This window comes from Moschus berezovskii, chromosome 20 (assembly GCF_049115385.1).
Source record: "Moschus berezovskii isolate FMDL1 chromosome 20, NW_MosBer_1.0, whole genome shotgun sequence".
NCBI classification, from domain to species: domain Eukaryota; kingdom Metazoa; phylum Chordata; class Mammalia; order Artiodactyla; family Moschidae; genus Moschus; species Moschus berezovskii.
Window position 1 is genome coordinate 45,427,312 of NC_142479.1, and position 18,343 is coordinate 45,445,654.

Here is an 18,343-nt window from a genome sequence, read left to right on the forward strand (position 1 = left end):
TTTTGTTAGCAAATGTTTTTTATTTTATAAACATAGCACTCACAAAAAGAGTTATTTCTGTGTGAATATCATTCATCATGTTTTCTAGATTTCATTGGAAAAATTAGCCCAGAAGGGAATGGCAGTCCACACCAATATTCTTGCCTGGAGAATTCCATGGACAGAGAAGCCTGGCGGGCTACAGTCTGCGGGGTCGCAAAGAGTCGAACATGACTGAGCGACTAACACAACATCTAGAGTGTTTGGATGTTTAATTGATTAGGTACAGAACAACTGAGGTAGCTTCAGATCTATAAAAGATTCTGTGAAATTCAGATAATTGGTTTTCCCTTGAGCAACAAAAAAAGGTCAGCTCATATTTATACATTTTAAAATTTAAGTGAAATTAATTTTTTTTTGGACAAGAGTCTCCCTCAGCTGGAAATAAACACAATAAATTATAATTCTGATTGATCTGCATGGGCCAGTATTTTAAATAGCTATGAACTAAGTGAAGGTTTATTACAATAAAAAATCCATTTGATAAATTTGCTTTAAAGCTATTGAAAGATGGTACTAAGAGATGATGAAAGTCAGTAAAATATAGGAAATTTTAAATTTAAGAGTCTGCAGAGATATTTTAGTGTGAAATCTGGTGGGATTTTTTTTTTTTTTTTGGTTGTTTTGGAAGTACTACACTTTATTTTTCTATAGCTACTTGAATTGTGTGCACTTTGCGACTATTGTGAATAATATTACTGTGAACATCCAAGCACAGATTTTTCTGTGGCTGTTTATATACCCCTTTATACTCCACGTGCATGCTTCAGTTGTGTCTCTTTGTGACTGCATGGACTGTAGCCCACCAGCCTCCTCTGTCCATGGGATTCTCCAGGCAAGAATCTTGGGGTGGATAGGGGATCTTCCCCACACAGGGATTAGACCCTTGTCGCCATCATCTCCTGCAGTGGCAGGCAGGTTCTTTACCACTAGCGCCACCTGAGAAGCCCCATATGCCCCTTTTCTTGGTCACATACTAGGAGTGGGACTGCTGGATTAGGTGCTGACCCCTTTTGTTTGCCATTTGAGAAACTACCAGACTCTGAACAAAGTGGCCACACCATCATACAGTATTAGTTTTTAAAAGGCAAATACTTTGTTAAAGATGCGCATTTCACGCTTAACTCCCAGTATAAATTTGTATTTGTTTTCACCAAGATTTTCATAGTTCATTTAAATTTTTTTCTGAAATTTAAAATGGTAAATTATTTATTTATGCATGAGTAGTTTTGTTGTACTGGAGAAGGCAGTGGCAAGCCACTCCAGTACTATTGCCTAGAAAATCCCATGGATGGAAGAGCCTGGTAGGCTTCAGTCCGTGGGGTCGCTAAGGGTCGGACGTGACTGAGCGACTTCACTTTCACTTTTCACTTTCACACATGGGAGAAGGAAATGGCAACCCACTCCGGTGTTCTTGCCTGGAGAATCCCAGGGACGGGGGAGCCTGGTGGGCTTCCATCTATGGGGTCACACAGAGTCGGACACGACTGAAGTGACTTAGCAGCAGCAGCAGTTTTGTTGTAAAGCTGAAATGGCAAGCTGAAATGGGGAATAGTTTGATTTCTTGATGGAATGAGAGCTTTCAGCACTCTGTTTTTCTTACTGTCCTGTGCCCTGGCCTCCTGGGGTTCTCATCCAGCTGTGGGTACACCTCACCCTCTGGCTTTGGTCAGTCTCCCAGGCTGAGTGCCTGGAGGTAAAATGTGATCCTTGGAAGTTAGTTAGCTTTTGTGGATTGTGTCCTGAACAGTGGTGCCCAGGTGTGGAGGGGCATAGCTAGGGGCCCCAGAGGGTTGCATTTGCTTATAGAAGTTGCACACAAAATCTCCAAGCAGGCCAGCAGCAGCCCTGGTTTTCAGTGCTGCATCCAGGGGCATGACCTTTATCTGATTGCCCCTGGCTGCTCTGTGGAGGGTGGATTTGAGGTGGGTAGACTGAAGCAGAGAGAATGTGTCAGAGAGAGAGCTGGGGAGAAAGAATGTGGGCATCAGGCAGGATACTGCAGCCTTATCAAATGCATGATTTTCGAATATCTCCTCCCATTCTGTGGTTTGTCTTTTCATTCTCATGATAGTGTTCTTTGATGTACTAAAATTTTTTATTTTGATGAAGTCCAGTCATCTACATTTTTCTTTTGTTGCCTTGCCTTCAGTGTGATATCCGGGAATTCACTACCAAGTCCAAGGTCAGGAGATTTTCCCTATATTTTGTTTCTAGGAGTTTTTAAATTTTGGATTTTTAATCCATTATCGGTCCAGCTTCATTGTTGTGTGTGTGGAAATTCCGTTCTCCAGCACTGTTTGTTGCAGAGATTGTCCTTGCCCTGTGGGAGGGTCTCGACAGTCTTGGTGAGGCTGACTGAGATGTGAGAATTTATTTCTAGGCTCTTAGTTGTATTCTGTTGGTCTGTAGGTGTGCCATTCTGGCTGTACCACGCTCTTAATTATTGTATATTTGTAGTGAGTTTTGAAATTGCAAAGTGTGAGTTCTCCAACTTTATATTTTTTTCTACAGTTGTTTTGGCTGTTTGCAATCCCTTGAGATTCCACGTGAATTTTTTTTTTTTTTTGCGCCACCTGTCTTGTGGGATCTTAGTTCCCTGACCAGGGATCCAACCTGGGCCCATGACAGTGAAAACACTGAGTCAACGACTGGACCACTAGGGAATTCCCATCTCCATGAATTTTATGATGGTTTTTTTTTTTAATGTCTCAAAAAAACTGTTGGGATTTTGCTGGAGATTATGTTGAATGTGTACTTAGCTTTGTGTAGTATTGTTATCTTAATAATATTGTCTTTCAGTGCATGAAAATGGGATGTCTTACTATTTAAATTTTCCTTAATTTCTTTCAGCGATGTTTTGTAATTTTTCAGTGTGTAAGTCTTGGGCCTCTGTGGTCTAACTCATTCCTGTTTTATTCTTTTGGATGCTATTATAAATGGAATTTTTTTTGGTGGAGAATTGTTTTCTTAATTTCATTTTCAGATTATTCATTGTCAATGTATAGAAATACAGCTGATTTTTACATGTTGAGTTGTTTTTTAGTCTCATAATTTTACCCTATTCATTTATTAGCTCTTAACATTTTTTGTGGTTTCTTGAGAGTTTTCCACATATGAAATCATATCATTTGTGAATAGAAATACTTCTTCCTTTTCAATTTGGATGCTTCTTTCTTTCTCTTGCCTAATATTCTGATAAGAACTCCCAATACGATATTGAATACAAGTGGCTAAAACTGTCATCCTTGTCTTATTCCTGAAACTTTCTATTGCAGTATTTTTTGTGATATCATTGTGAATTTTAAGGAGACAATGGGATCTTATGTCTTGAATGAGATTTCAGATTTTTGAAGTTTATAAAATTATCAACCTCAGGGTTTATTTTATCACCTATACTAAAAACAAAACCCCATGATTAACTTCAACATGAAAAGTTGTTTTGTGAGATGTTCATTTAAACCTTGGCTACAAGTAAAATGTTGCGTCTGGAAATACTTTGTAAATACCCTATACAGTATATCATGTAAGGAAATTGAAATCAGATTCCTGACCTTCAAGATACTTAGGTACTTGGGAAGATTAGACAGAAAGCATGTTTTGGGGGTCAGAATTATGTGTTCAAAGCAATATTGCATTCCCACTCAAGAGACTTGTTTTTAAGTCTTGATAATACCTCACAACTCAAGGCATTTATCTTTCCGTGTGGCAGTTGCTGAAAGATTTTTTTTTCTGCTTGCTTTTATTATTGATTGAAAAGGGTGGCTCTTCTAGTCTGCTGCTGCTGCTAAGTCACTTCAGTCGTGTCCGACTCTGTGTGACCCCATAGACGGAAGCCCACCAGGCTAGTCTAGGTTATATTAATTCAGTTATTATGGTATGGGTTTAAAAATAATTATTTTATGGATATTCTTTAGCACCTTTTAAATTTTCTGCAAGTTGAATCTTCTGTTGCATCTTTTGCTACTTTACGACCTCTACTCCCACCTCCCCTTTTCTAGTAGAAAAGAAACTTTTCTATTAGAATCAGAACTTTAATAGGACTTAATAGGAGAAGGAAATGGCAGCCCACTCCAGTGTTCTTGCCTGGAGAATCCCAGGGATGGCGGAGCCTGGTGGGCTGCTGTCTATGGGGTCGCATAGAGTTGGACACGACTAAAGTGACTTAGCAGCAGCAGCAGCCTCTTCATATAATGCCCCCATGTGACTTTTGCGGCAGAGATGGAAAATTAAAGTTGTTGCTAATAACCACCACTACTAACCATTTTAATGTGTTTCCTCCTCGACTTTGAATAGATGTTCTGGCAGTAATTTAACACGGCTTCTTACAAAACTTCGAGCCCCCTCCCTAACCCCTCACCCCTCCTATGTCCCAGCCCATCCTGGCTTGTCTCTCTTTTCAGCCTGATCAGTCACCCTCATTCAATGATCTCTGATGAGTTCTCCTTAACTCTCCAAGATACTTGCTCTTATGAGTTGATTTCTGTCCTCCAAAGTAAAGGATATGTTGAATCCCTAGCTTATTTGGAAATTAAGATGAGGCCATTAGCGTGATGGCCTGAATGGGAAGGAAGTCCAAAAAAGAGGGGACATATGTATACATATAACTGATTCCCTTTGTAGTACAGCAGAAACTAACACAACATTGTAAAGCAATTATACTCCAATAAAAATTAATTAAAAAGAAAAAAAATAGGACTTAATAGTGAGGTATGTGTTCTCCTGGTTTGGGGGTGGTTTCACTTTGAAAGTAAGTATAACTGTTCATTCATTTCAAAGTTCAACCAGGGATTTTAGCAGGAAGTTGTACATTACTTAAACATTTTTGAGTGATTCTTTTCTCTGTGTGTGTCAGACCTCAAGAAAGGAGAACTGGATATGAGCAGTTTCACCCAGGCCCTTCCCCAGGGGATCATGATTCACTGGACTCCAAGAGACCGCGTCTGGAGCAGCTTTCTGATTCCCATTTCCAGCGGGTCGGCGCTGCGGTCTTACCTTTAGTGCATACGCTGCCAGAAGGGTTGAGGTCTTCTGCAGATGCTAAGAAGGTAAATATTTGTTCTCTTACCCTGTGGAGTTGTCGGTCTGAAATGTGTATTTAGCCATATTCAGGCACAGTGCCTAAAAGAAAGACCAGTTGTTCCATTCACCAAAGGTTAGTGCTGTGGGAAAGTAAAAATTTTGTTTAAACAAAACTAAAAAAGCCACAGACTTAATACTCCAAACTTTAAAGTCAGTACTTTTGACTTTTTGGCAAATGAGAAACAATCTGAGGATTGCTGTAAAGAAAAATTGCTATTGAATCACTCTCAAGCATTTTGTACTGGCTTTCTGGGCTGTAAAATGTAGTCAGAGCTACTCGAGACTACCACAGTTCTGTTAAATTGAATTTTAAATAATCCCCTTAAATTCAGTTGCAGTTTATTAACTTACTGGGAGAAGATATGTTTTAGGTAAGGTTTAACTATGCTTATAAATTTTGTAAAGAAAAATTTTTATTCTCTTAGTGATAACTGCTTTTAATATGAGCTATAATCTCATGACAGGCTTCCAAACAGTAGCTCAGTGGTAAAGAATCCTTCTAATTCAGGAGATGCCAGTTCGGTCTCTGGGTTGGGAAAAGATCCCCTGGAAAAGGAAATGGCAACCCACTCCAGGATTCTTGCCTGGGAAATGCTATGGGCAGAGGATCCTGGTGGGCTGTAGTTCATGGGGTTGCAAAAGAGTTGGATATGACTGAGTGGCTAAACAACAGCAATCAGTTCAGTTCAGTTGTCAGTCATGTCCAACTCTTTGTGACCCCATGAACCGCAGCACGCCAGGCCTCCCTGTCCATCACCAACTCCCGGAGTCCACCCAAACCCATGTCCATTGAGTTGGTGATTCCATCCAACCAGCTTATCCTCTGTCATTCACTTCTCCTCCTGCCCTCAATCTTTCCCAGCATCAGGGTCTTTTCAAATGAGTCAGCTCTTGGCATTAGGTGGCCAAAGTATTGGAGTTTCAGCTTCAACATCAGTCCTTTCAGTGATCTCATGATATTTCAAACAATATGTGTTGTGGGTTTATGAAAAGGTTCTATTAAGATCGTACTGCTTTTCCTTTTTTGTTTATTGTTACTTACCTTTCTTTGGGGACGTGCATGTTTCTGTATTATACTTCTGTTTTGTTCCTCAGTTTATCGTCTTTAACTATTTTGCTTGTCATTAGATCTTCAGATCAGGAATTACCTGGCACTTAGTAGGTACAGAATAAATATTTGTTTTAGAAAGAATAAACTAATTCTTTAAAATGCTTTTTTAACAGAAAGTATTAACCCTTTTACTATCATATATTAATATTTCTTTATCTTTTGCTTTTTTGTTCTTAAATCTCTTCCCAAAAAAGTTTGTTTACCTTTGGGGCTAGTCGCCCTTTCCACCCTGATATCAGATAACTAAATACCCACATATTTTCTTTGAGTTTTTATGGAGTGAACAGTGATTTAAATAAAAGACAATAAATATATTTGCACTTTATTCTCAAATAGATCAACTGGAAAAAAAAGGTATGTATATGTACAAAAAAGATCTCCACGACCAAGATAGTCACGATAACGTGATCACTGACCTAGAGCCAGACATCTTGGAATGTGAAGTCAAGTGGGTCTTAGAGAGCATTACTACAAACAAAGCTAGTGGTGGTGATGGAATTCCAGTTGAGCTATTTCAAATCTTGAAAGGTGATGCTGTGAAAGTGCTGCACTCAATATGCCAGCAAATCTGGAAAACCCAGCAGTGGCCACAGGACTGGAAAAGGTCAGTCTTCATTCCAATCCCAAAGAAAGGCAATGCCAAAGAATGCTCAAACTACCGCACAATTGCACTCATCTCACACGCTAGTAAGGTCATGCTCAAAATTCTCCAAGCCAGGCTTCAGCAATATGTGAACCGTGAACTCCCAGATGTTCAAGCAGGTTTTAGAAAAGGCAGAGGCACCAGAGATCAAATTGCCAACATCCGCTGGATCATGGAGAAAGCAAGAGAGTTCCAGAAAAACATCTATTTCTGCTTCATTGACTATGCCAAAGCCTTTGACTGTGTGGATCACAGGAAACTGTGGAACATTCTGAAAGAGATAGGAATACCAGACCACCTGACTTGCCTCTTGAGAAACCTGTATGCAGGTCAGGAAGCAACAGTCAGAACTGGACGTGGAACAACAGACTGGTTCCAAATAGGAAAAGGAGTGCGTCAAGGCTGTATATTGTCACCTTACTTATTTAACTTATATGCAGAGTACATCATGAGGAACGCTGGGCTGGAAGAAGCACAGGCTGGAATCAAGATTGCTGGGAGAGGTATCAATAATCTCAGATATGCAGATGACACCACCCTATGGCAGAAAGTGAAGAGGAACTCAAAGCCTCTTGATGAAAGTAAAAGAGGAGAGTGAAAAGGTTGGCTTGAAGCCCAACATTCAGAAAACAAAGATCATGGCATCTGGTCCCATCACTTCATGGGAAATAGATGGAAAAACAGTGGAAACAGTGTCAGACTTTGTTTTTTTTGGGCTCCAAAATCACTGCATATGCTGATTGCAGCCATGAAATTAAAAGATGCTTACTCCTTGGAAGGAAAGTTATGACCAACCTTGATAATATATTAAAAAGCAGAGACATTACTTTGCCAACCAAGGTCCGTCTAGTCAAGGCTATGGTTTTTCCCGTGGTCATGTATGGATGTGAGAGTTGGACTGTAAAGAAAGCTGATCGCCGAAGAATTGATGCTTTTGAACTGTGGTGCTGGAGAAGACTCTTGAGAGTCCCTTGTACCGCAAGGAGATCCAACCAGTCCATTCTAAGGGAGATCGATCCTGGGTGTTCATTGGAAGGACTGATGGCTAAAGCTGAAACTACATTACTTTGGCCACCTCATGCGACGAGTTGACTCACTGGAAAAGACTCTGATGCTGGGAAGGGTTGGGGGCGGGAGGAGAAGGGGACGACTGAGAATGAGATGGCTGGATGGCATCACCGACTCTGTGGACATGAGTTTGAGTGAACTCCAGGAGTTGGTGATGGACAGGGAGGCCTGGCGTGCTGTGATTCATGGGGTCGCGGAGAGTCGGACACGACTGAGCGACTGAACTGAACTGAACTGATATGTATACAGAGAGATAAAGCAAATATAACGAAATATTACTATTAGTGAAACTAGATGAAGGGTAGTTGAATCCATTATACTAGTCTCTCAACTCTTACGTAAATTTGGAATTTTAAAAATAGTAAGTTGGGTGGGTAAAGCTCTTTGTGATAAGCTAGAAATGAACTAAGCTCCTAGGAATATTGAGACGCACTTCACCATGTGAAATATCTGTATTATAGTCTGTGGGTTTATAAGGAATGTTTGCAGCATTTAAAAAAGAAGGAAAGAAAGAAGTGAATAAAGGTCTTCTTGAAAGGTTGAATAAATGAACACAAATTAATTTACTGCTATAGTTTTTTTTGGCAGAGAGAGAGCTTAAAACTTCATCCATTTATATTAGATGAAAGTACAGCTGATTTCTATTTTATAGTAGAGAAGACAGATGTTAAGAAAAACTAAGTGACCTAGGTAGTGTTTCCTGAGTTAAAATGAAAACCCATGACCTCTGATTCCTAGTCCTGTTTCTTTCCCCCCTAAGCTGTAAGTCATGACTTTCCTTTATTTTTTAGAAGTTGGGATTTTGAAAGGGTTAGCACTTGTTAGTTTTTTTCTTCGCTTACAGAAGAATGAAATCAGATAAGCTTGAAGGAATAAGTTTGTCTCACCAGTTTGTCATTAATAATTGTACATATTTTATTGTGCTTTCTTTGTGCATTGTGTATGACTATTTTTGCTTAAATACGTTCTGAGGTTCATTTTGTGTCATTAAGTTTACAGTTGTATTTTCGGTTGTATTCCATATATGGATATAAAATAACTTGTCACACATGTAGGTTACCTGTTTGTTCATTAGAATAATGACATATTTGTCTTAGCTTGATCTTTTGTTTGTTCGTTTCTTTTTTGTGTGCGGCTTGTGGTATCTTAGTTCCCCAACCAGGAAATCAAACCTGTACCCTCAGCAAAGAAAGTGTGGAGGCCTAACCACTGGACCACCAGGGAATTCCCTAGGTTCATTTTTTTGGTTTACATTCTTATTTACTTCCTTAAGGTAAATTCCTGTTAGTGTATTTCAAGGTTTTCCTGGGTGTATCCAGTTTGCCCTGAAAAGGTGGAAAACCAGTTCTTGCTGCTGATAGCATGATGTAAGGGTGCCCAGTTGCTGTGTGTCTGTACTGAAACCACATATTTACTGTCTTTAAAAAGATCATTGTTAGTTTGATAAATTTTTAACTTGCATTTATTTGCTTGTTATTAAAATTTAACATTTTTTCATTTGTTTGTCCTTTTTTCCTGTTTTATGAATTGCTTTTCATATCTGTTGCCTAGTTTTCTGTTGATGTGTTTTTTGTTTTATGTTGAGTTGAGTTCACGTTTTGCAAATTATTTTTCCTGTTTGCCTTGTAAATTTATTCCTATTTTGATAAAGAGAAAATTGTTCTTTATTTGATTCATCAATCTTTTTTTTAATGTCTTTTGCTGTTGACTTTCCTGTACTCAGTATAACATGAATACCTTTTGCTTGAGGCTACTTGTGATTTGTTAATAAATCTCATATAAATATTATTATTTGGCTTTCATTGTGATATGTGGGATAGAAATTTAACTTTCCCCCCTCAAATAGCTAACAGAATGTCGCAGCACAAAATTATAAACTCCTTGATGGCAAGCCTGAATTTTGTTTACCTTTCTGCCTAGTGCCTGTCAGATGATAGGCACTGTAAACAGGAATTTGTTTTTTGTTAAATATTTAACTAGAGATGAAGTCAGTGGGAAATATTGATCTGTAATAGTAGTTGTTAGGGCACAGGTCAGACAGATCACCTGAAGAGCATTTTCAAAATCTGCTGAATCGAAATGTAATCTGTTTTGGTATTATATGTGTTCGGTAACACAAATGATCTCATATGCATATGTAAGAGAATGATGTTAATGAAACATGGAAATCCATGGTGAATGATTGTTCCTTGCACACGAATGTTTTAGAGCTCTCAAGATCAAGCTTTCATAATTAAGAATTAGCCTTCGAGATAGATGAAGACCTTAAAAAGATTTGAAAAGTCTGCATTTATCAGTAGTTTTCATTTAGTGCAGGTAGTCAAGTCAGTGTTCAATGTAAAACATTTTGAGTTTTTAGCTCCCAGCCACATCTTGTGTTCATCACAGTCATTTTTAAACATCGGTCCTAACAATGCTACCGGAGAAGGCAATGGCAACCCGCTCCAGTACTCTTGCCTGGAAAATCCCATGGACGGAGGAGCCTGGAAGGCTATAGTCCATAGGGTCGCTGAGGGTCTGACACGACTGAGCGACTTCACTTTCACTTTTCCCTTTCACGCATTGGAGAAGGAAATGGCAACCCACTCCAGTGTTCTTGCCTGGAGAATCCCAGGGACGGGGGAGCCTGGTGGGCTGCCGTCTATGGGGTCACACAGAGTCGGACACGACTGAAGTGACTTAGCAGCAGCAGCAGTAGTAGCTGCTGCTGCTGCTGCTAAGTCACTTCAGTCGTGTCCGACTCTGTGTGACCCCATAGAAGCCCACCAGGCTCCCCCGTCCCTGGGATTCTCCAGGCAAGAACACTGGAGTGGGTTGCCATTTCCTTCTCCAGTGTGTGAAAGTGAAAAGTGAAAGTGAGGTCGCTCAGTCGTGTCCGACCCTTAGCGACCCCACGGACTGCAGCCCACCAGGCTCCTCCATCCATGGGATTTTCTAGGCAAGAGTACTGGAGTGGCTTGCCATTAGTAGCTAGCTTAGTTAATTCAAGAACTGCTCTGCTTTTCAGTGTTAAACAACTAATGAAGATTGGAATGTTGAAAAGAAACTGTGAGACCTTTTTTCCTGTCGTTTTATGTTTTTAAAGGTTAATCTGTCTGCCAATGCAGGAGACATGAGTTCGATCCCTGAGTCAGGAACGTCTCTTGGAGAAGGAAATGGCAGCCTACTCCAGTATTCTTGCCTGGAGAATCCCATGGACAGAGGAGCCTGGTGGGCTACAGTCCATGGGGTTGCAAAGCATCAGATACGACTTAGTGACTAAACAAAAGCAAAGTCTTTATACCGCAAATCTGATTTTTATTAACATTATGATGAAGTGTGCTATTTTGAACTGGAAGCAAATGACCTGAAGGATTAACAGAGGAAGCATAAACTGCAGGGTTTATAGCTATCAAAGGATTGACTGTAGTCTGAATGCAAATGGTATTGGAGCTTTGACAGTATTATTTTATTAGAATTGCTGTTGTTTTGTTAATGCTCTGCTTGCATAGTTTACAGGTTTTAAGTAACAACTATAATCCCATTTTCCCCAGAAGCCTTAATTTAGCTATATTAGGTTACAGAATATCAGATTTTTCAGGAATATACATGTTATGTTTTAGTTAATCTCTGTTCCATGGTGTTTTGGAACAACTATCTGGGTATATTTAAGTGCATTCTTGACAGAATATCAGATTTTTCAGGAATATACATGTTATGTTTTAGTTAATCTCTGTTCCATGGTGTTTTGGAACAACTATCCGGGTATATTTAAGTGCATTCTTGGTTAGAACTATTGATTTCTCAGTTACTTCGGTTCAGTTCAGTTCAGTCGTTCAGTTGTGTCCGACTCTTTGCGACCCCATGAATCACAGCACGCCAGGCCTCGCTGTCCATCACCAACTCCCGGAGTTCACTCAAACTCATGTCCACAGAGTCGGTGATGCCATCCAGCCATCTCATTCTCGGTCGTCCCCTTCTCCTCCCGCCCCCAACCTTTCCCAGCATCAGAGTCTTTTCCAGTGAGTCAACTCGTCGCATGAGGTGGCCAAAGTATTGGAGTTTCAGCTTTAGCATCAGTCCTTCCAATGAACACCCAGGATTGATCTTTAGAATGGACTGGTTGGATCTCCTTGCAGTACAAGGGACTCTCAAGAGTCTTCTCCAACACCACAGTTCAAAAGCATCAATTCTTCGGCGATCAGCTTTCTTCACAGTCCAACTCTCACATCCATACATGACCACTGGAAAAACTATAGCCTTGACTAGACAGTTACTTAGTCATTGTTTAATACATTGAGGGCTCTCTGGTCTTATGAACTGTGCTCATTCTAGACTTCTTACAGCCTAAAGAGAACCAGTGTCTTAATCTGAAATTCTTATGCTTTGCAGTATTGCTCACATCTTCACCTTGTACTGGAGATGAGTAGGCTGTGCAAGTGTGCGTGCTTGTATTGGCAGGGTGGTAGGTTTCGGGTGGAGGCCTTCAGCCTACTATAGTCCCTGCTCAGTATGGAGCTGGAGTGAGGAGGGACATTTGGCTGAAGAGATGTTATGTGTGCTGTGGGGCGGGCAGGCTTAGTTGCTCTTTAATGAGGGTGATCAGAGGAACAAAAGTTCTAGGTCATTGCCCAGACTTCTGTACATCAGTATTAGCCCTTGGAAAGCCTGAAAACTTTTGATAGGCATGGCCATTTGTAGCTGTTAAGTTGGGTAGGCACACAGAGTACGTGTGTTCAGACGTTTTGGAGTGACATTACAACAAAATGGCTGGGGAATTGGCATCTTCCTGTGTTGTGATTGCATCATTATTTCTGCAGAAATTCTCTGTATGTCTCAGGATTGTAGTAAAGGCTGGTTGGCTGCTTAACCACCTCAATCTGTATAGCTTTTAGGATCTTCAGTGATATGTCTGAACTGTGAACATCAGTGGTGTGTGTGTGTGTGTGTGTGTGTGTGTGTGTGTGTGAGAGAGAGGGAGGGTGGGCGGGAAGAAGGGAGAAAATTGCTACTATAGGCCTACTGTGTAGAAAGGGAGCACACATGGCTCTGCTAAGTTTTAAAATTCACTTTTTGTCAGTTAAGAAATCTTTTTTTTTTAATGAACCCATCGCCCTTTTTTTTTTTTTTTAATATTTTTATTTGTTTTATGTATTTGTTTGCCTGCGCTGGGTCTTAGTTGCAGCACGTGAGATCTTTTAGTTGCGGCATGTAGGATCTAGTTCCCTGACCAGAGATTGAACCGGGGCCCCCTGCATTGAGAACCAGAGTCGTAGCCACTGGACCACCAGGGAAATCCTTGTTAAGAGACTCTTGATGCTGACATTGATCTTTAGTGAGAAACCATTTGTTCTTGATTTTCTTCTTTAAAGGACCCGGCATTTGGAGTCAAACATGAAGCTCCTTCCTCTCCAATCTCTGGGCAACCATGTGGGGATGATCAAAATGCTTCACCTTCAAAACTTTCAAAGGAAGAGTTAATACAGAGTATGGATCGTGTAGATCGAGAAATTGCAAAAGTAGAGCAGCAGATCCTTAAACTGAAAAAAAAACAAGTAAGTGTTTGATTTTATTGCTTAGTACATTCTCGGAATGTTTGTCTCCTTAAAAAAGAGTGTTGAACTTTCCATATTTTTTTTTTTTAACTTTCCATATTTTTAACTTTAGTTGATGTGCCATTTTAAATTCCACTAGCAATGTCTGAGGGAGGGTTTCCCTCTCTCTTCTTCACTGTTTTAAATAGCTTTCCTAGTGCATGTGAAGTGGTATTTCATTGTGGTTTTAATTTTAATTTCCTTAGTGACCAGTGATGAACATCTCTTTATGTGTGTGTTGGTCATTTGTATATTTTCTTTAGAGTCCTGTTTATTCAGATCCTTTGCCCGTTTTTTTTTTTTTAAAGCTGGGTTGTCTTTTTGTTTTTAAGTAAGAGTTTTTATGTATTCTGGATATTCATATATATGATGTGCAAATATTTTCTCTCATTCTGTGGGTTGTCTTTTCACTAGTGTTTGTTGATGTATAAAACTTTTTTCCTCTGATTTGTTCAAATTCTTATTGAGCATCTAAGGAGATGTAAAAGTGATTAAAACATGGTCAAAGAGGTAAGTCAAATGAATAAGTGATAGAAAACAAAGTATAAGATTCGCTGAATCATAGCCATCAAACATAAGTGCTTTATGAAGCAGGAGTGAGATTGCTTCCAGCCTGGGGGGTGGTGGTGGGGTAAATCAGGAGAGGGAGTTGAGGTTAAAGTAGAAAACTTGGTCTGAATTGCAAGTGACACTCAGCTTGGATTCTGTCTCCTTTTCCTCTCTCCCTGTCTTAATTTATGAGGACTGTTCTTCATGCTTTTTCCTAGACTTGCTTGCAGTTTTACTTTAACGTCTTCTCCAGAACTAGGTCCTTTTGGTGTTTTAGGAGGTTTATGAGTGAGTGAGTGTGTTTTGAGGGCTTCCCAGATGGCTCAAGCGGTAAAGAATCCACCTGCAATGCAGGAGACAGGGGTTTGATCCCTGGGTCAGGAAGGTCCCCTGGAGAAGGAAATGGCAACCCACTCCAGTGTTGTTGCCTGGAAAATCCCATGGACAGAGGAGTCTGGCAGGCTACTGTATGTTTTGAAGGATTCTTGACTTTTGCTCCTGATGTTTGATGGTTTTGAATCTATTCCATTCTGGTTTGATCTGGTGCCTTTTTGGCTGGGTCTTGTATAGATTTCTTTACTGGAGCTTTTTCTTCAGCTTCCTTTTCATTAGCAAGTTTTGCTTGTTTTCTGTGGAACCTTGCTATCACTTGCAGATATACTCCAGAGTTTCACAACCTCCTCTTCATCTTCTTATTCTGCATCTTCTAAGAGCTATCCACTAATAACTACAAGCCCTGAACCACTTTTGGACCACAGGTGGCATTCAGCCCCCCAGGGACAAATTAGCGTGACCAAGGCTGCTTCGTTTGGACCACCTCTGCTCTAGCAGTGTGCGCTTCATCTTTTGCACCAGCCCTGGAACTGACCTCTCTGGAGAGAGGAAAAGGAGACAGAGTTCAAGCTGAGTGTGACTGACCTATCTCAAGATAACTGCTCATCTTCATCATCATCCACTTTAAAGTCATCTTTGTTGGTCTTTAGTTGGCAACTAAAAGGTGGTTCCAGGGCCCCAGGGGCACACCTGTAGGTGTGAGAGAGCGTGGGCAGAGGTGAGTGACTGCACTTGGAGAGGGCAGTGAGCAGGATGGAGTCACACCAGGACAGAAAACTTTCCATTTTAACTGTGATGAAGTCCAGTTTATTTTTTCTTTCATCACTTGTGCTTTTGGTGGCATATCTAAGAACCATAATCCTCATTGCCTAATCCAAGGTCACAAGGATTTATACCTATGTTTTCTTCTCTGGGTTTTATAGTTTTAGCTCTTACATTTAGGTCAGGTCAGCATTTTTGGTGAACAGAATTTCTGTAGTTTTTATATGTGACTACCCTGGGATCATTAAGAGAGTTTATCATCTCTTAAGAAGTTTTATAGTTTCTCATGGAGAAGGCAATGGCAAGCCACTCCAGTACTGTTGCCTAGAAAATCCCATGGATGGAGGAGCCTGGTAGGCTGCAGTCCGTGGGATCGCTAAGGGTCGGACACGACTGAGCGACTTCACTTTCACTTTTCACTTTCACACATTGGAGAAGGAAATGGCAACCCACTCCAGTGTTCTTGCCTGGAGAATCCCAGGGACGGGGGAGCCTGGTGGACTTCGTCTGTGGGGTCACACAGAGTCGGACACGACTGAAGTGACTTAGCAGCAGCAGCAGCATAGTTTCTCATCACATTATTCTTAATCCACCAGAAATTGAATTTTTGTGTCTGCCTCAAGATAAAAGTCAATATTTCCCCCCCATATTAATAATTAATTAAAAAGTTCATCCTTTTCCAGCTGCACTTTTAGCTCTATTATAAATCAGATTTGGACTGATTTCTGGGCTTTGTGTTCTTTGTGGTATTGATGTAGAAATATAGTAGATATCTGGATTTTTTATTTATCTCTTTTTTCCTAGTAGTTCTCAGTTTAAAAGAAAATTGGGGTAAAATTGACACACAACATTATATAGTGTCATGATTTTATATTTATATATATTGCAAAATGATCTCCACAGTAAAGATAATTAACCATCTCTCACTACATATGGTTACAGATTTTTTTCTACAGATGAGAATTTTTAACATCTACTCTCTCAGCAACTTTCAACTATACAATAAACTGTTGTTAAGTATAGTCACCAAACTATGGTCGACTATAGTTTACATCTGCATCCCTTACTTATTTTATAATTGGAATTTATACCTTTTGACTCCTTTCACCCATTTGGTCCTTCTCCGCCTGCCCCTGCGACCACCAGTCCATTTGAATCTATGAGCTTGTCTGATGTCTGTCTGTGGTTTTGTCCCAGGGCTACTTAACTGTGAAGAACAAAATGTGATTTCCTGAAGCCTGTTTCTTTCTTTCTCTACACCTACTTAATGGACATTCTAAAAGAAGGCCTTCTGAGCAAAGGAATAAAAAGGGCATGGTTGGAGACCTCATGACATGACATGACATGATCTCAGAACCCCAAATACTATTGTTTGCTTACACAGATAGCAGGTTGCATGAGTCCTTTCTATTCCAAAGTGGAAGTGGACCTCAAAGCTTCCCTCTTGAAGGATTTTTATCCTTTCATTGGGTGTGGTCTGACTTACATGATGAGGAACCTGACCCTCAGTCTTACTTGGAAATGTAGGTAATCTTTTTCCGCTGGGCCTTTAGTAGACTTACTGCCTTTACCTTAATGCCTTTTATATTATATCCATGTAGCTGTTTGTTGAGCATTTACTAGTATCAGTTGGATTGATGGAAGACGAAAAGCAGTGAACCAAGCTCGGTCCCTACTTACTTCAGTAGGTGATACTCACTGACCATTTATAGTTGTGTTTGACTTATACTGAATCCTTTTATCCTCTCAGAAAGCTGTGTGATAGGTAAGATGAATATCCCCACTTCACATATGAGGGGTTTGTACACTTGCTCCAGATTGAGGTAAGAACTAGAAAGGGTCTTTGGATCAAACCACTTGTAAAGGTTGACCCTAGGGCTGAACCTGGGCAGAATACTTCAGATAGCCTCCTGCGTTGTGGCTGCACACACTAGCAGTTCATGTGCTTTCGACTTTGCCGCCTCCTCACTGTAGAATATAAAGTCTGATGGGGGAGTGGGGTAGAGGGTGGTGCTGTGCTGAGTTAAGGGTTAACCCTTCAGTGTTCTCCCATGCTCTCTCTGCCAGACATTAGCAGATACTGTGTGTCTATAACACAGAACAGCATTATTCCAGGGACACAGAGGGTCCTTGTGATAGAGCCAGATGCAATACCTTCATACATTTAGATTCTTGTACTTAAGTTTGTAGTTCAGGTGCCAAGTTTTGTCTGACTCTTTGCAGCTCCATGGACTGTAGCACGTCAGGCTTCCTTGTACTTCATTATCTCCAAGAGTTTGCCCAAATTCATGTCCATTGAGTCAGTGATGCCATCCAACCTTCTCATCCTCTGCCTGCTCCCTTCTTCACCGGCCTTGTTTTTCCCAGCATAGAGTCTTTTCCAGTGAGTTGGCTCTTCGCATCAGGTGGCCAAAGTGTTGGAGCTTCACCTTCAGCAACAGACCTTCCAATAAATATTCAGAGTTGATTTCCTTTGGATTTGACTGGTTTGATCTCCTTGCCGTCCAAGGGACTCATGAGTCTTCTCCAGCATTACAATTCAAAAGCATTAGTTCGACACTCAGACTTCTTTATGGTTCAGCTTTCACATCCATAATGACTACTGGAAAATCCATAGCTCTGACTATACAGACCTTTGTCAGCAAAGTGATGTCTGCTTTTTAAATATGCTGTCTAGGTTCTGTCATAGCTCTCCTTCCAGGGAGCCCGTGTCTTTAAATTTCATGGTGGCAGTAACTGTCCACAGTAATTTTGGAGCCCAGGAAAATAAAATCTATCACTGCTTCTGCTATTTCCCCATCTATTTGCCAAGAAGTAATGGGACCAGATGCCGTGGTCTTAGATTTTTGAATGTTGAGTTTTAAGCCAACTCTTTTAGTCTCCTCGTTTACTTTCATCAAGAGGCTTTTTAGTTCCTCTTCACTTTCTGCCATTAGAATGGTATTATCTGCATATGTGAGATTATTATTTCTCTCAGCAGTCTTGATTCCAGCTTGTGATTCATCCAGCCCAACATTTCACATGATATACTTTGTATATAAGCTAAATAAACAAGGTGACAGTATATAACCTTGTCGTACTCCTTTCCTAATATTGAATCAGTCAGTTGTTCCATGTAAGGTTCTAACTGTTGCTTCTTGACCCACATATAGGTTTCTTAGTAGGCAGGTAAGGTGGTCTGGT

The 18,343-nt window shown here is 40.3% G+C and overlaps 1 protein-coding gene across 18 annotated transcripts in view; it reads left to right on the forward strand.

Moving 5' to 3' along the window:
* NCOR1 (nuclear receptor corepressor 1) overlaps positions 1 to 18,343 on the forward strand; it is a 119,116-nt gene that overhangs the window by 23,029 nt on the left and 77,744 nt on the right. For all 18 annotated transcript variants that reach the window (XM_055407360.2, XM_055407359.2, XM_055407366.2 and 15 more), the window contains exons 4-5: positions 4,895 to 5,087; positions 13,295 to 13,477. In XM_055407360.2, coding sequence (XP_055263335.1) covers positions 4,895 to 5,087; positions 13,295 to 13,477 — 376 coding nt within the window. The remainder of the gene's footprint in view (positions 1 to 4,894; positions 5,088 to 13,294; positions 13,478 to 18,343) is intronic.